General features: G+C 36.5%; 1 protein-coding gene and 1 long non-coding RNA gene across 6 annotated transcripts; one reads left to right on the top strand and one right to left on the bottom strand.

Moving 5' to 3' along the window:
- The first annotated feature begins 1,222 nt into the window (after positions 1 to 1,222).
- LOC125280494 lies at positions 1,223 to 12,992 on the top strand. Of its 5 annotated transcripts, none has more exons than XR_007187627.1 (7): positions 1,223 to 1,652; positions 1,758 to 1,836; positions 2,141 to 2,272; positions 10,749 to 10,973; positions 12,165 to 12,342; positions 12,514 to 12,648; positions 12,758 to 12,992. It is a non-coding gene; the product is annotated as an uncharacterized LOC125280494 (long non-coding RNA). The 5 variants fall into 5 exon arrangements; XR_007187628.1 differs by adding an exon at positions 9,765 to 9,829 and having other exon boundaries at positions 10,749 to 12,342; XR_007187629.1 differs by adding an exon at positions 1,933 to 2,035 and having other exon boundaries at positions 10,749 to 12,342.
- On the bottom strand, positions 12,336 to 14,460 carry LOC125280493 (serine/threonine-protein kinase pim-3-like). The gene is made up of 6 exons (XM_048211064.1): positions 14,130 to 14,460; positions 13,837 to 13,931; positions 13,620 to 13,670; positions 13,067 to 13,439; positions 12,732 to 12,902; positions 12,336 to 12,611 (listed from the first exon to the last, which is right to left on the bottom strand). The coding sequence occupies exons 2-6, from the start codon at positions 13,897 to 13,899 to the stop codon at positions 12,463 to 12,465; spliced, it is 807 nt and encodes a 268-aa protein (XP_048067021.1). The 5' UTR covers positions 13,900 to 13,931; positions 14,130 to 14,460; the 3' UTR covers positions 12,336 to 12,462.
- Positions 14,461 to 19,237: the final 4,777 nt, after the last annotated feature.

Below are 19,237 nucleotides of genomic sequence, written 5' to 3'. Positions count from 1 at the left end.
GGCTGATAGCTTTTGTATTCTGTTTTCTCATTAAAGTGGGCAGGATATAACAGTAGTGACTTTTGAGAAAAAGGTATGGGGTTTTTTTGTAAATTTATTTATTTATTTTGGATTGGGTGAGCAGCTCTCTCTACAACTTCTGCTGCTGTACACAGCAACATCTCCAGTGTTGAAATTTTCTGGTGTTGGATTTCAAGAGATTAACACTAGTGTAAACAGCTGCCTCTGGCTGGTGAAAATATGTAGAGTTAAAGGATTAGTTCACTTTTAAATAAATTTTGCTGATAATTTACTCACCCCCATGTCATCCAAGATGTCCATGTCTTTCTTTCTTCAGTCAAAAAGAAATGAAGGTTTTTAATGAAAACATTCCAGGATTTTTCTCCATATAATGGATTTCAATGGGCACCAAATGGTTCAAAGTCCAAATGACAGTTTCAGTGCAGCTTCAAAGGGCTTTAAACGATACCAGACGATGAATAAGGGTCTTATCTAGTGAAACGATCTGTCATTTAATTTTTTTTTTAAAAAGTTTAAGTTTTATAAGCACAAATGCTCGCCTTGCTCTGTTCTGCGATGCGCGTTCGCGTCTCTGACATCTCACAGGTATTGCACACTGGCCGCGCACATTATATACGCACAAGCTCAATTTTGACTCAACTGATAGAAGAGCTGCACAATGGAAGTGTTTTACATCAACAGGGAAACGTTACATGCCTATGATTTAATATTCAAAGGTTTTGTGAAAAAAGTGCAAGACTTAAACACAAAGTGTGTAAAATAAACTGTTAAGGATTTTAAGGGCTGTCTCAATCGCAGAATCCTTCCAGGGCACTGAAACGTTCGCTCCCTGAAAAGTCCCACAATGCACCGTGAAAACCAGGGAGCGTCGATGCTCACTATGCTCCCTTAACGGAAGTTCTGAAGCGCGAAACTTGAATCACGTGAGCCAACTCACTACACATAAGGATACGCAATAGATGTTTTTAAAAATACAAACCGTTATTTTACTATATTTCAGCATAAACATACATCGCTAGACAGGTAATGAACATAATCTAGCTAACATTTATAATTTATTCACGGCTGAAATGTTGCACTTATATGTAACAAGCAAATAATTAATCACAATGTACTTTAAATAACATTACAAGTAATGTCAGAAAATATCAGCTCTGTTGTTGTTCATAAATACCAGTAACGTTAGTGATGTTGTACAATGAGGACGTTGTCACGTCGCCGGAAATAGAGTCATAAGTGTCCCAATGTGTAGTGAACCAGCATCTTTTACTGTCCTTATCAGTGCCCGAATTCGTACACGATATACTGATTCACGAGCTCGGGAGCTAGGGAACTGATTGAGAGACACCCTGAGAGAGTGTAATTAACGTTAGTTACATCCGGGACATTTATGCGTTGTGCGCAACGAAACCAATTTAAAATTTTCTCACAGACGCCATTTTCTTTGACTCGCGATGCAGAGGGAAAACGCCGATATTAAGTGTTTTATCGCCTTTATATATGCATTTTATAGCATAATATTGTTTTATAATTCATGTGCTGTGCACGAAACCGCTCTCAGAGAGGCATTTTCGTTGACGCGCCATGCGGAGCAGACCAGGAGGTTTCTTTTCAGCAGGGAAACGCCGAAAGTAAGTGTTTTATCTCATTTACAATATGTATTTTATATAACATATTGATTCATAGCAATATTTAAATGCTCTGCACGCTTAAACGAGCCGAAACGTTTCTCACAGGCGACATCTTATTTGACTCGCGATACGGAGCTTTAGCTTACTACGAGGAGGTTTGCTTGTAACAGGGAAAACACAGAAAGTAAGTGTGTTTAGCCTAATGTACAACATGTATCTCATGGTATGATGTTGTTTTATAAAGATATTATGTGATGTGCGCGCCTGTACCTTTCTCTAGGCCTCACTAACATAAGTTACATCTTTGACTCATGATGCTGTGCAGACACACAGTTTGCTTTTAACAGAGAAAACACCAAACGGGTTTAAGCTTGTCATTTACAGTATGTATTTTATAATGTTATATTGTTTTATGACAATATTTGTGATGTTTAGGCAGGATTGTTTCTTGAACTTTTTTGAAAAATTTGACCATTTGTTTTGTACAGAAATTTAGACCTGTCTGATGTCTTCAGATGCATCATGTTCATCTCCTGCATCAACTTTTGATTTAAGACAGTCCCCCTAGAAGGAAACCAAGGCTGACAGATGACTCTTCTGATAAACAAGCAGAAAAAAAGGTATGTATATGAAAAATGTGTATTGGTTGTCTTGGAAGATTATTAGTCAATATCTGTGTTTTATTTACAATAAAGCACAACTATGACCTCTTGTGCATACCGGGTATGCCTCATACGTCCTGTAAAGTGAAGCTGCGGCAGGGTTGCCAGGTTTTCTCAACAAAACCATGGCAAAAAAATCGCTTTCCGGGGGGTAAAATGTGCGTTTTTGTTTTCATTCCGGAAGCCAAAAACCCGGAAGTGTGAAAAGGGTCTATTGAGTTTATCTACTGAATTTGCTGTTTCAAAAATATGATTGCTCTAGAAACAGAATGTTATTTTACAGGTAGAATTTTATATTGTGTTAATATATTTAAAATACATCAGTTAAGATAGGTTGTTTTGACCTAGTTATCACTAGTAATTTATTTGAAAATGAACAGTGTACTTTAATAAATATTCAAATAAATGTAAATTCCTCTTTGCCAGATGTAATTAAGCCTCGTTTAAGCCAAATGAAAAAAGTAAGAAAAAAGAAAAATATAATAAACAATAGATAATAAAACAAATAGGTGTCAAACTATGCGGAAGTTTGATACCGCAACGCCGCCTCCGGGCTCCACTGACGATTCCCTCTGCGCATGCCCAGGCTCCACTCAAACTGACGTTTTTGCGTAACATGTCAATGTCCATCGTCGTACGTTTTACGTTCAGTTCATTACAATGGAAGCGGCGTTGCGTCGTCCATCTTTTTTTACAGTCTATGGTGCATACCACTTATTGACAAGTTTTATTGTCAGGGACATGATGGTAGTTAGAAAATTATCATGAAAGAATGGGAAAAAATACTATGGAAGTCAATGTGAGTAAATTTTCACACTTTAATATACTTGTTGCTGTTTGATTGAAGTACATGGGTAAGAATTTTAAGGTAATTAATTTATTTTGAATAGGGTCTGAGTTTAAAACTAAGGAAAAAATTATGAAAAAAGTCTTGTCTTCATCCTCAAACTATCTTTTACTCTCGTTTACAAGCAAGAAGAAAAAAACAGAAGAACAACTCCACATAATGTGGACCAATAATGCACTTAAAAAAAAATCGTCACTTTATTTCCTTATTTGGAGGAAAAATATTAGAATATTAGAATTAGAATGGGTATGTAAGTAATTCTTTCACATTAAATGTTTTTGCAAAAAGTATTTATCGATTTAACTTTTTGTTCTAGGGCTGGGCGATATGGCAAAAAAATAAAATCTTGATTTTTCAGAACGATTGACCGATTCACGATTTCGATTTTTTTTCTTTTTTCGGTTTAACCAGTCACTTTAAAAACTTAACTACAATATGATTTAAGTAACATGCTCTTTATTAACAATCTGGTTAAAAAAAGTTGTTCCAAGTGCACCACCCAGGTGAAAAAAAATATATATTTCTATAATATACTTAAAGTGCCCTACTTTCGTGCACTAATTTTGTACTTAATATACTAAAAATTCATCTTTAATACTTCTTAAGAACATCATGAACATATGACATATGAACTAAAATGTGATTTTAATATACTATATCTGTATTTAAAAAATATATTTAGCTACCACTTGTAGCACACTATGAGTTCAAATTTACTATAAGTGGTATCTAAATACATTTTTTTAAATACAGAGATGGTATATTATTAGTATATTTTAGTTCATATTTCAAAATAGCAATCAATGTCTCAAAATAGCACAGTTGAGTACACTTAGATGTTCTTAAGATTATCTTAAGAAGTACTAAATTAGAATTCTTAGTATATTAAGTACAAAATTAGTGCACGAAAATAGAGCACTTTAAGTATATTATAGAAATGTACTTTTTTTAACCTGGGACATGAAGTGATTAAAATGATGTAAATGTAAAACAATTTGTTAAATATCTTTGCAGAAATATGCCTGAAAGCTCAACTTGCGTTTAATAACTTTGCCTTTTTCCACTGCCTGCGTCTCATTTTTATAACGCGATAACGCATTTCTGAATGAACAGCCGCTTAAGAATAGAGCGTCACATGAGAGCGGTTAATCAGGCGCGCCGGTGCCATCCTGAGGTCGGATCATTTTCTTCTCCTAATGCGGTTATCATTGCTGTATTGTCAACATATCTAATTGAACACTTGCTAACATTTTTATTCAAAATCACGATTTCTCGATTCCAACAATAATAAAATCGAGGCAAAACAAAAATTTGAATTAATCGGAAAAATCGGAAAAACCGCCCAGCCCTAGTTAGTTCATCCAAAAATGAAAATTATGTAATTTATTACTCATCCTCATGCCGTTCCGAACCCGTAAGACCTTCGTTCATCTTCGGAACACAAATTAAGATATTTTTGATGAAATCTGATGGCCCAGTGAGGCCTCTATTGCCAGCAAGATTATTAATAGTTTCAGTGCCCATAAAGTTACAAAAAACATATTTAAAACAGTTCATGTGAGTACAGTGGTTCTACCTTAATATTATAAAGTGATGAGAATACGTTGTGTGCCAAAAAAACAAAATAGCGACTTTTCAACAATATCTAGCGATGGCCGATTTCAAAACACTGCTTTGAAGCTTTACGAATCTTTTGTTTCGAATCAGTGGTCCGGAGCGCCAAAGTCATGTGATTTCAGTAAACGTGTAGTTCATGTGACTTCTGATTCAACGCGTACGCTTTGTCAACATGAGAAATAGATCTAATCCATAACCTTTTGCAAAACAGAGTATAAAGTTGTATAATGTTTAGTAAAATTGTGCAGTCTTATCATACATATTCCAGATTTCACTTTTTGTCAGTTCTGAGCCCAAGCCTACACCCCAGTGGCAGCCATCTACATTTGCCACAACTACCTCACAAATGCGCTTCTAGAAGAATGATCAAAAAATCCCTTAAACACACTCCTAAACCTTGTGGAAAGCCTTCCTGGAAAAGTTGAAGCTGTTATAGCTGCAAAGGAATGGGCCAACTCCATATTAAACCTTACGGATTAAAGGTGCCCTAGAATTAAAAATTGAATTTATCTTGGCATAGTTGAATAACAAGAGTTCAGTACATGGAAATGACATACAGTGAGTCTCAAACTCCATTGTTTCCTCCTTCTTATATAAATCTCATTTGTTTAAAAACCTCCAATGAACAGGCGAATCTCAACATAACACCGACTGTTACGTAACCGTACGTGTACGCCCCAATATTTGCATGTGCCAGCTCATGTTCAAAGCATTAGACAAGGGCAGGACGTCTGGATGTGCACAGCTGAATCATCAGACTAGGTAAGCAAGCAAGGACAATAGTGAAAAATGGCAGATGGAGCAATAATAACTGACATGATCCATGATAACATGATATTTTTAGTGATATTTGTAAATTGTCTTTCTAAATGTTTCGTTAGCATGTTGCTAATGTACTGTTAAATGAGGTTAAAGTTACCATCGTTTCTTACTGTATTCACGGAGACAAGAGCTGTCGCTATTTTAATTTTTAAACACTTGCAGTCTGTATAATGCATAAACACAACTTTATTCTTTATAAATCTCTCCAACAGTGTGTAATGTTAGCTTTAGCCACGGAGCACCATCAAACTCATTCAGAATCAAATGTAAACATCCAAATAAATACTGTACTTACCTGATTAGACATGCTGCATGACGAACACTTTGTAAAGATCCATTTTGAGGGTTATATTAGCCTTGTGAACTTTAAAAGGGCTGAAATTTAAAGGGGCCGCACAGCCTGAATTGGTGCATGTTTAATGATGCCCCAAAATAGGCAGTTAAAAAAATGAATTAAAAAAAATCTATGGAGTATTTTGAGCTGAAACTTCAGACACGTTCAGAGGACACCTTAGACTTATATTACATCTTTTAAAAAAACGTTCTACGGCACCTTTAAAAGGCTACACATATTATATAAATAAATAATAAAAAATAAAAAGGGTCTAAAAGATAAATACTTCAGATAGCTGTAAATGATATCTTCATATTTATTTGAAATTGTCCTGTGACATCCTGTCACATGCGTTTCATCAAAATTTAAATGTTGAATGAGTCCACACATACACCACATATTATGATCAAACTGTAACTTTCAGTGAAGATTCAAGGTGGACTTTGCTGTAAAAGCCATATCATAAGATACATTTCAGTTAATGGGTCACTGGTGCTTGCTGCTATATATGCTTTGGTCCCAATATCCCAATATTGGGATATAATTATTATTCTTAATTAAAAACAACAAAACGGTACAAAAGCAAACTCGCTTAAATAGGTGCTTTTACATTTCGCTTTGAAACCGAATCTTCATCCATATACTTGTCAGCAGGGTTAGGGAGTAATGAAATACATGTAATGACATTACGTATTTAAAGTACAAAATTTTTTGAGTAACTGTATTTCGTTACAGTTACATTTTAAATAGATTGTAATCACATTTCAGTTACATTCAAAAAGTATTTTAGATTACCAAAGTGATTACTTTGAATTTTAATGTCATTTATTTCATTTAATATTAACTTAAGCGGTTTGAGGATTTTTAACCAACGAGGCAATTGTTGATGAATCTGTGACTCTTGCACGCAGCCTGTTCAGTTAGCAACCTGCAGAGTGCAGACATGCAATCCCATGCAAAAATGGAAGGGAAAACAGTGCGTAATGCATTTCTCTCGTGGAAAAGACAATTTTACTTATAAACATGAAAAAGGACGTAACATCATAATGCAATGCAAGCTTTGTCTACCTGCAACAAAACTTCAATTGGCTTCAAAGGATTCAACATCTAATCTGAAAAATCATCTTAAAGTAGGCCTAAGTTGTTCTTGGTCTTTGAAAATGTTATTTTCCTTATTTATTCCGTATTTTCCTATTTACTTATAAGTTGAGCTTTGTATGGTTTATCATTAGCCTACGTTTAATATTTATTAGAATTTTAAGTAGCTAACTCAAGGTCTTTGAAAAATAACATGAAATCCTCATGAATTAACATCCAATTAATCATGCATTAAATACTGTTTTATAAAGCCAATAGCTTTGTGTACTTTACAGACAAACTTTAAATCTTAATAATTCATTTCAAATGTTCAGGTATATGGCACGTTTATGCAAGTTCATGATCCGATTTGTGAACAAATTGTTCTTTTGATCTTTTTAATTAATCATTTGTTTTTGTGAATGAATTATTCACGAATTTGATAGATCAAGGGTGTGTTTCCCAAAAGCATCGCTATAGTCGTAAATTCTATTGAACTTTATTGCGACCATATTTGATTTACAAAACGCATCCTGACTATTAAGTTTCACTCGGCGATTCTGTTGTGGCACTAGTCTCTCCATAGAGAGGATAATAAGTGAAAGAATCACTCAGCAAATCTGTTGTATTACTTGGAGAACAAGTTGTCTTAGCTACTTTTATTATTTCTTTTATTATTACATTGGCGCGTTTGGATTCGTTTTGAAGCTTAACTCTGAATCCCATTCACTGTAATATATATAATAGGAAAAAAGCTTAATTTTTTTTTCTTCCTTTCATTTATTGTAAAGACCACACTTACTGACAGGATACTTGCTGCAATAGAAACATACTTATCCTAGGGATAGTTCACAATAAATGACATTTGACATATTTTTTTTCCAAACCTGGATTACTTTCTTGTGAAACACAAAAAGAGAATGATGGTGGTGGAGGGATGCAAAAAACTGTTGAGAAATCGTAGGTGAGTCAGCTATGAATATATAGGCCTTCTAACAAGATGATTGGGTAGATCATTTGAACATTTTCTTTCTCAATGTTCTAAATGTTACAAACAAACTTTGTTTATGTAACATAATTTAAACCACTGTGTCGATTCAACTCTAACAACCTATAAAACAACCTATATTATTAACAATATTTAATTTTATGTTGAAAACTGATGTTAAAAATAAAATGTAGTGGAAAACCAAATCCTATGATGGGTAGAGGTCATTTTTATTTACTGGTTGTAAACTTAAAACAGGACATCAAGTTAATATGGTCCTTTTTGTTAAGTATTTAAAAAGTATTCCAAAGTAGTTAAAGTTACTAAACTTGAGTAATGTAACGAAATACGTTACAAATTACTTTTTAAAGCATGTATTTTGTAATCTGTAGTGAAATACATTTTAAAAGTAACCTTCCCAACCCTGCTTGTCAGTCAAGAGTGAGGCGAAGTGAGGTGAAATCTACTCTTGCATAGGCAGACCTTCAGACTTACAGCAGAAGGTCTGGATTCTGTCGCAGCTTTCACTGGCCAAGGACTGCCCAAGAGGACGTTTGACTGACATGTAACGCAACCAATCACAGTTCGTTTTGTTCCGCATCATGTTTAGGGGCATGAAAATGTAAAGTCGATGTCCCTGCAATAACAGACCGGCTTGCATCTATAAATTATAAATTCTAGAGTGTTGTGCAAGTTTACTGCAACAATGGAGCCACGGACTTCACATACTTCCATACAAATCCAGTGTTTAGTTGATCCTGGTAAGCGCTTGTAAACACGACCTTCTTCCACGAGGGGGTTTAGTGGCACGGCATTTGTTTCCAGGCAGACCATTAAAGAATGTGACAACATCCTGTATAATTCAACCAACCAGATGATGACTTCGAGTTAAGTGTGCCATATGCATCAGACGTTCAGCCAACGGTCCGTGGGCGTGACGTCTGAGGCTCAGACTAGGTGAAATCTGATACCTGCTGCGACTGGTAACCGGTGTTGCAGCTGAACATCACCTATCATCTGACTATTGCAGCAAGCCTGATATATAGTAGTCTAAGTTAAGCAATATCACACGAGCAGACTTCTGTTTCTCAGAATATTGGCATGATTGCAAATGTGATACTGATCTTGTACAAAAGTCCAATAAACAAGTTGATATTAAAGGGATAGTTCACCCAAAAATGAAAATTAATCATTTACTCAAGCTCAAGAAGTTCCTATATATATATATATATATATATATATGCGTAATCTGCAGGGTGATAAACACGGAGGTGGGTAAAAAGGTCACCTTTCGCACTGACTGTAAATTGCAAATTCTGCAGATTGGGCTGTCTAAGGTGCTGTTTTCGTTGAAGCCGAAAAACTCCCATACTGTCGAGCTTACTTTTTTTGGGTGTGGACAGAGCCTCTCGCTCTCCCGCTTGGACGACATGGTTCTTCTCAGAATAGCTGCGCACGCTGCATCTTCTTCTTGTTTGACAGGCGTCAGCATTAAGGTGCAGTACTAAAACGATGTTGATATTTCATGCTTTGAATATCACGATTATGGTCAATACCGGTATATTGCAACTTCCCTAATTAAATATATATATATATATATATATATATATATATATATATATATATATATATATATATATATATATATATATATATATATGATTTAACATCACTTGATGAAATATACAGTTATAAGTTGTAAAATATACTGGCACCAATATGCTATCCCGTAACCTGAAACAATGTCACTGTATTTTTTTATCAGGTGGTGCTATGAATAACTGAATATTTGTGTGTAGATGTCTTCAGGCCAGGACTCTTATCAAACAGGTGAAGTTTGGGGCAGATCGGACATTGTATGCCCTTAAGATTAGACTGACCAAATATGATGTTGTTCTGGTTAAATCTGAATGAGGAGGTAATCACAGCGTAAAACATGACATCTCCTGTTGCACACAGGTGGCACTATGACTATAACTTAGATCGGACATTGTATGCCCAAGTTACAACAACTTCCTGTTTCAGGGCGAAACATCAAACTTTGTCAGGCTGCCAGATCTTCACAATTTAACGTTGCAAAGGCCTTTACATTAGACAGACCAAATATGATGTTGATCTGATTAAAGCTCTAGGAGGAGTTTGTTAAAAGTACAATGTCTGGAAAACTGCAAAAAGTTTGCAGAGAAAATTCAAAATCTCACTTTCTGTTGGGTTTTCAGATTTTGCACCCAGGGACGTTTTTTTAGGTATTGGGCTGTTACATCTGTGTACCGAATTTCATACCTGTACTTGAAACATAACGCGAAGGGCGCTTAATTGAAATTTTGTAGGTGGCACTATCGAGCCATTTTGCCACACCTAATTCTGAAACCCATATCGGACGTAAATTTTCACCACTTCTGACGTGTGTGCAAAGTTTCATGAGCTTAAGCATGTTTAGGCCTTCATTAATGTGATTAATTTCAGAGAAGAAGAAGAATTGACTGAGCAATTACAATAGGGTCCTCACACCATCACCGGTGCTCAGGCCCTAAATATTCTGGCATTAATATGCCATCCCGTAATACCTGAAACAATGTCACCATATATATTTTTCTTTTTTTTTCCTTAATTCTTTCTTTTTTTATTATTATTATTAAAAATAAGTGTTTAAATAATAAATAATTATTTAATATAAATAATTATAAATAATATAATTAATTAATAAATAATTCTGTCTCTCCAATTCACCTATCCTGCATGTCTTTAGATTTTGTGGGAAATCCACAGACACTGGGGGCGCATGCAAACTCACCACAGAAAGGCCTCCTGGCTCAGCCGGGACCCTCTTGCTGTGAGGCGACAGTGCTACCAACGGAGGTGAGAGCCATGAGAACGGAGCGAGGCCGGTGGAGCAAATGCTTATAAGCGTCTCCATTCTCGAGTCCCATGGAGGAGCTCCGGAAGGATAAGAGGAGAGACAACTGTGCAAGACGTGAGAGGACCATGCCTGGATTTTATGTTGTTGTTTTGTTTTAATTCATGAGGACGACTGCTGCTTTATTTTTGTTTTGTTTCATCGGTTCCCTCCTCCTCCTTCCCTGAGCCTTTAATTTTGCTACAGGGTGCCGCCCACCGAAGGGTATGCAGTAGGGCTGCCCCCTAATAGTCGACTAACCGTTAGTCGACTTGAAGAGGCTTGGTTGACCAAGATTTTCTTAATCGGTTAGTCGCAGAAAAAAAAACCTCCACAGGAAGTTGTGAGGTCACGCAGTCCGTGAGGGACAGATCGTTAACGGCAGGAAATCCAAACATTCGCCTATCATTCATCATGCATCAACCTCAAATATGGCTTATCACGTAAAACAAGTAGTAGCAACTTGTCCACTCGCTGTAATGTTAGCCTAGTCTTAGATATGTGCGCTATTATTTGCCGCATATCCATGTGCTTGTGTTGAGAGCGCGCTTACTGCATGACAAGGAGGCGCCGATGCAATCATTGCATTCAACTAATTTTTGGTCATAGATAAGAGTAATGCAAAATGTTAAGGGTCTACTATTATTTCTGTTAACTCACAATAACAGCAAAACATTGTGCTTTTGTAAAACAATGAAAGCAATCAGGATGCATTTTCTGCTCTCGGTCTCAGTGAACTTGAGCACGTAACAAACATGAACCGAAACTCGTATCGTATACTTGCCTCACAAACATGAGAAATATATCTAATATAAAGCTTGGAATGTCTACTTTTAAACGAGCCAATTCAAATGGAAAATAATTATTCTCAGATTACGTAATCCATATGAAGCTTGCATATATGTGCGTCCACTAATGTGGAGATGACGAGTCAGCATCATGCACTGAGGCAAGCTTTATGTGTGCGTTTGAGCGCTGATTATGCTATAATGATTTATGGCTTATTAATATAAATGCGCGATTAGTCGACTAATGGCTTAAATGAACGACTACTGGTCGACTAGAAAAATCTTTAGTCGAGGGCAGCCCTAGTATCCAGCGCCACCATCAGGCATCATGGAGGAGTTCACCCAGCTGGTGGAGGACCAGATGGCAGTGCGTTTTGGGAACCGGACTAAGAAGGTTTTTTTCTTCTCTTCCCTCTCTCGTCTCTGTCTCTCCTCATCCTTCCGTCTCCTTTTCTCTCGCCTCATCTGTCCTTACTCCCAGGTGCTGCGGCCACCATGACACTCCCCCCAGAGGGTACCCCACGGCCTGCGAGAGGTTATGGGAGTATGTGGCAAGCAGGGTGGGGCCGAGAGCCATGGGAACAAAGCGAGGCCGGTGGCTTGAGTGCTAATGAGCACTTTTAAATAGATATTTTTTCTTCTTCTTTTGCAAAGTACATGTAAGCTGTGATTGGACCTGTATTTGCATCTATGTACATATCCTTTTTTCCTCGCACGTGTGGATTTTTTTTTCTCATGACATCCACACGTGATTTTTCTCCTTTTTCTACCTCTTCTTACTACTCGGTTTTCTTCTTTTTCTCTTTCTCTTTCTCCGTCTCCGAATTCAGGATTAATGCTTGGAACCAGTCATGGAGGATGATCTTTTCCAAATGAATTCGCTTGGCTGGATCTCTTTCTAGGCATGAACTGATCAGTTCTCTGCATTCTGTGAAGGAAGAGGGAAGAGATGTCTGATTATTATTGTAAGTTTTATACTTTATGAAACTAATCACATTACTTTAAGCTGTAATAAATGTTCTTGTATAATCCATTCACATGCTCACACCTTTGGAAATGTTTGCTCTGTTTAAGGTCCAGGTAAAGGTCTGAGGTTTCAGCTTTTCAGGGTACCTCCCACTCAGCATCTTGAACAACAGTACGCCTAGAGAATACACTGTTGCAGGCTTGGCGTGGTACCTTCTTTGGAAAGCCTCAGGGGGAGCGTAAACTCTTGTGCCTGGAAGAAAAAACAAGATTTTGTCCATTGCAATGAATCTGTATTTCCAAAGCTTTTTATCAGTTTTTTTCATTAGAATGCAATAAGTGATCTGCTGCTGTTATTGGCTCTGTCTGGAAGGCTCATTATAACTTGTCACCATAGATTTGTGGAATAATACGTACCACTGAAACTTGAATATGCAGACTTCTTCAGGGGTCTACTACAACCAAAGTCTATTAATTTCACCTGCATGGTGTTTTGGTTGATGAGCAGGTTTTCCAACTTGATGTCGCTGTGGAAGACACCCCTTTCACCGCATATCCTTGCAGCAGTGACGACCTGTCGCATCACAACTCGTGCTTTTGACTCGTTGATTTTGCCACCGTGCCGCATTAAAAAATTCTGCAAATCTGTACATGGCGTGGGCCGCTCTAAGACCAGTATGTATCCTTCTGGTTTCTCATACCAGTCCAGCAGATTTATTATTTGAGGAACTCTGGGGCCTTTGTTCAGACGAATCATCAGAGCGACCTCTTTTGGAAGAGATTTTCCACCCTACAGGTGAGAGAAAAGTTATACGAAAGTGAGATAAGTGGTGTAACCTATCTGAATTACTACAACAGAATTATGTCACAAGTAAATAGTAACTGAAGTTCATAGGCCATTGACAATGGACCTTTGTTAAAATGTTATTGTATACTCTTGAGAGTAAGAAAATGAAGGGAGTCTACTTACAAGACGAATATTTTCCATGTGTTCTGTCTTCGCCACATATTTGAATGCCACCTGTTCTCCAAGGGGAAAAAAGAGAGATTTTTTTTTTTTGTGAGAATGGGTTACAATTAATTATCTGTGCTGAGGTCACATGATTCCAGTAATGAACCTCGATGTAACTTTTAACGAATTTATATTAGAAGAGAGTACCAAATCCTTTTGAAACAAAGAAACAAACCTTTCGTGAATCGGACAAACGGGTTCCTTCGAAGACATTTCCAAATGATCCTTCACCCAGCATTCTACCAATTTCATAGTGCTGTTCGATATTACCTGTTAAAAAAAGAGGTATATAGTAAATTTACAGTATAAACCATAAAAAAAGCTGATTAAATATCACTTAAAAAATGGACACATTTTTGTGGTGTTACACACAACCAAAATCCATACTCAGTCCACATTTTCATTGGGATAAGAAAGACAATGTCCACAAGATGACATTAATGTTGCAGTATGTGGTAGTAAACTGACCTGTCTTTCCCTTTAAACTTAAATAGATAATTTCATCCTCATTTTTCCATGGAATGGCGTCCGATGGCAAAGGAGTGCTGTTGTTCTCCTCAGAGGACTCAGATGTAGAAGTACTGCTGTTCGTGCTGATGCCCCCTTGCCTGGGAACATCAGCGTCGTGCCCAGTGGTGAGGGAAGACACACAGCTGTGCCAGCTGTACACTGAAGTGTTATTAGTGCTGCTGTTCTCTTCAGCTTTGGGAATGTCTTCGTTAACATTCTCCAAAGCGGTGAGGGAACACACACGGCTGTGCACCGAATCGTTGTTCACTTCAGCTTTGTCCAGTGACGGAACAATGTTGTTGTTGCTGTCAGTGTTAATGTCTTCATTAACATCCGCCACAGCAGTGACAATAAACACACGCCTGATCTTTGAAATGCTCTGGGTGTTGTTGCCCTTCTGTTCAACTTCACCATCAAAGCATCTCTGAGGCGGTTGCCTGCTGTCATTTCCGCACTGACTCTGTTGGGCCTCGTTGGATGTTTTCTTGGACTTTCGAGAAAAAGGCCATCTAAATAACTTCCCTTTCTTCTTTTCTACTCTCTCTGGTACTGGTGTTGGTGACGTACACGCAGGAGCATCTTGCTCTACAATGTAGCTGCGAGATTTACACTGCCCCATTGCTCCAGATGTCTCTCTGATGTTCTGTCACAAACTTATCACAAGTCGACTGAACTTGTATAGCACAGATCGAGTGAAAAACTACAAATCAAGTGATATAACAACACAATTTGAGCGATTTTTCACCACAGATGTACAATACTAGTCAGATCGATTGATATACCAGAAACCAAGTGAGCTATACTGCAACTTGTTCCACAATATATGCGCCTCTGACTGTGACGTCACAGGTGCTGCCCCGTCGGCCAGTTGCCATGGGAATTTTCGAATGTTTTGGTCATTAGAATATAGAGCGCAGATAAATGAATACATGTTATTGTTTAAAATGTAAACTTGTAACCATTTCTTTTTTCAAAACCTTCATGTCATGATTACAACTTCTGACGTCAAACACCGAGCTCGTCTTGCATAGCGTGATTAATCTCATTTCAACACATTTATTGAATGGTTATGCTCTTATTAATCAAAATCTTGACATTACATTTGAACATTTGTGAGATTTATTTTGTTTGTTTTTAAATGTATATCCTGAAATCCAAATATGACTCGTGTGAGAACAATATTTCCTCTTACATGCAGAAATGCATCCTCTTTTTTTTTTTAAAGAATTTATTTTTTAATGATTTTTATTTATTTATTTTGTAATAAACTGATGTCGGAGTTCTGGATAACGTTATTTGATGGTTTGAAGATCTGAAGCGCATCGTCACGGGAGCTGTCCGAACAAAAGGTGCTGAACTAAACTAGACACTCGGTGCCATGAGAAAAGGAATATTGTACTTCATTTATAATGCTGGCAAATTCATGGGCCCTCAATTTGTTAGTAACTTTAATGCTTTTAATCCTTTCTGTAATTCAAAATCCACAATCTTCAGTTAAAAAAAAAATCATTAAAAGCTGTTATATATATATATATATATTTATATATATATATATATATATATATATATATATATATATATATATATATATATATATATATATATATATATATATTTTTTTTTTTTTTTTTTTTTTTTTTTTTTTTATAAAAGTAGGCTACGTCAGTGTTCCCATAATTAAACATCGATATTTTGGTATTTCTGTGTAAAAATTATTACTTTGAGGTCCCTCTGTGGAAGTAAATGTCTTCATCTGCCACAGCAAAAATCAAAATGAGCATGAATGAATGAACATATGCTGACTAAACAGTAAACATCATATAGCCTATACGTGATGCTAAAATAATGCTATAACAATTAACCTAAAATGATTACAAAACTGAAGAATCAAATGCGGCATGCAGGGACTTCTAAAGGTCTTTTTTTATTACTGTTTTCAACGTAAATGTTTAGAATTTGACATTTTTTTAGCTGCATAGGCTAGGATACAAAGACAAAACAATATTATACTGTCTCATTGAATGTAGATTTTCACTAAAATATAATTCATAATTTTTGCTAAAATTTCATAAGCTTTTTTTAGCGCTAACAATACATGATCTTTACAGTAAAAACAGGTCTATATAATTAAAAAATCGTTTTAGATGTGATGTGAATACTTGTTATATTTATGCAGAAGCCTGAGAAACTGACCACTGAAAAAGTGATTTATCACTTCAGTCTGCTGATGAAGTTTCCCCTTGTAAGCTTTATTATTATCATTAATGCAATAAAACAGGAACAATACAATAAGACTTATTCAAAAGAAAAAAATAAATAAACCAGTGCCAAAGTATAATACGACAGTAATAAAAACATAAAATAAATAAATAAGAGGGTACCACTTTATGCAATAATATGATAGTGGCTTCTGAATGCCTTTTTTAGCTGTGCAATTGCAAAAAACACAATAAAGCTTGAAACAATTTTTAAAGTGAGAACAATTTGGTTTGGAGTTAGACAATTTCATTTTATGAGTATGAAACTTTCCCAATAAAATTAACTATTAACAGCTGATTCGACACACTGATTCATTATGCTCTGAAGCTTCTTGAAGCAGTGTTTTGAAATCGGCCATCACTAAATAAGTCGTTATTTTGTTTTTCTGGCGCTCCAAAAATATTCTCGTCGCTTTATAATATTAATATTGAATCACTCTACTCACATGAACTGATTTAAATATGTTTTTAGTACATTAATGGATCTTGAGAGAGGAAACGTCATTGCTGGCTATGGAGGCCTCACTGAGCCATCGGATTTCAACAAAAATATCTCAATTTGTGTTCCGAAGATTAACGAAGGGTGTGGAACGACATGAGGGTGAGTAATAAATTACAGAATTTTCATTTTTGGGTGAACTGACCCTTTAAGAAGGATCTTCAACCCAAAATTGGGTTGAATTAACCCAGCGTCCTTACCCAGCAGTCTCATCCCAGCATTTGGGTTGAAAAAATAACCCAGCATTTTTTAGAGTGTGCGGCTTGTTTTTCCAAACAAAATCAAAAAGCATTTTATCCTATTTTTTGGTGACTTTGGTGGGAATATCCAATGATAAGAACAGAATTACTTTAGATTTTGGCAAAACCTTACCCTGAATTGACAAATCCCTTTCTATTAAACGTCTAATTTTATTAATAAGTGAAGTTCCTAAACGTAATTTAGGGAGGAGCGAGCCCATCTAATCTTCCAATCAACAGCCAGAGTATATATATCAGAGATTGAGTTGAAGCTGCTTCATCGAGCCCCTCCTCAGTGGACAGCAAGCCAAATTAGCTAATAATACCCTAAAGATTATATGGGCAAACTAACTCATTAATTGGATTGAAGTTTAAATTATTACGCAGATGTTCATTGTGTATTATTGATGAAAAAATAACTTAGTATTTGTTCTTCACATGTTCTAACCATTTATCTTGATCTAATAAACGTATCTGCTGCTTTTTCTTCATATATTTTATCTGTAACCAACTTGTGTTGATAATAAATCAATTAACACAAATTTCACGATTCGATTCATAAACTTGCGATTCGATGTCGTGTCACAGGCACCTCCTTCAGCCACTGTGCAAGAGTGGAGATCTTCAACAGGCCTACAGTTTTTTCTTTCGCAGGTTCTGTCTGTATTTCCATAGAATCCTCCATCTTTTACGTTGTCTGTCAATTCTAAGTTGAAAGTGGCTGTATTGTTAGAATATAAAACAAAGTTAAAAGTTTATTTAAAAAAACACGTCAAAGCAATACTAAGCAACCATTTGATTTATAGCTTGTTAGATTGAGTGAACCCTTTATTTGTCTCAGTTTTAAAAAAACACAACCGCTCATGCCGCCATCTTGAGGTCTCCCTGCTCAATAAACAAAACATTGCAAATTGCAATCAGATGAACAAAGTGGTAAATGTGTATAATATTGCACAAAACAATAACAAAATTATATTTATGTAATGATTGCCGATTGCCCTGTGAGTGATCCGGGCAATGTCAAGCATACTGAGCATAGTTAAAGAAGTGAGGACATCATGCCACAAATTTGTTAGACTTTCACACAAATCAGGCCTACTTTCCATAGTAGGTACATTATTAACCAGTGTAATTTCCAAAATATTTTGGGTTCATTTTAATCAAGCAATACAGTCATTTTTAAACAATATTTGAGTTAAAGGTGCCCTAGAATCAAAATTTGAATTTGCCTCGGCATAGTTAAATAACAAGAGTTCAGTACATGGAAAAGACATACATTGAGTCAGTAGGGGTAAAATCTTTGCGTGGCAGGGGCAGCTGCCACTGAGACCTGTCACTCGACCTGTCACCGCTAGTGGCAGCTGCCACTCGACCTGTCACCGCTATATGCGCCTGTCACTCGACCTGCCACCGCTGCCACTCGACCTGCCACCGCTGCCACTCGACCTGCCACCGCTGCCACTCGACCTGCCACGGCTATACGCGCCTGACAGTCGACCTGCCACGGCTATACGCGCCTGACAGTCGACCTGTCACGGATAAACGCGCCTGCCCCGCGACCTGCCACAGATTTACGCGCGTCACTCGACCTGCCACGGCTATACGCGCCTGCCCCGCGACTTGTATGCGGTCACGCCATCTATGCTTAAAATATATTGCGCGTCTACATGAGGTTGCGTGGTAGGTGTTTAATATCGGTAAAAAAATATTTTTAAATTCATAAAAAATAAATAAAAGGAAACTGTTTACTGTAAATTTCACCCGATTCTTGTTATACATGTTCCCAATTAAGTAGGCCTACCACTGTGGTGACTATCATGTTGTTTTACTGTTTTATTCTTTTTACAATTATGTCAAAGTCAGACTACCTCGCTATACAGACATATTTTAAAAATTCATAAAAAATATGAAATCAATTTGTTTTCTGCAAACTCCACCTGATTCTTGTTCTACATATCCCCAAGTACCACTGTGGTGATTTTCATGTTCTTTTACTGTTTTATTCTTTAATAATTACATGCCAAAGTCATGACCAATACGATTTACCTTTCTATTCCACCGATCTATTTG

The sequence above is a fragment of the Megalobrama amblycephala genome, linkage group LG12 (genome assembly GCF_018812025.1).
Source record: "Megalobrama amblycephala isolate DHTTF-2021 linkage group LG12, ASM1881202v1, whole genome shotgun sequence".
In the NCBI taxonomy this organism is placed as follows: domain Eukaryota; kingdom Metazoa; phylum Chordata; class Actinopteri; order Cypriniformes; family Xenocyprididae; genus Megalobrama; species Megalobrama amblycephala.
This window is presented reverse-complemented; position numbering and strand designations above follow the sequence as displayed.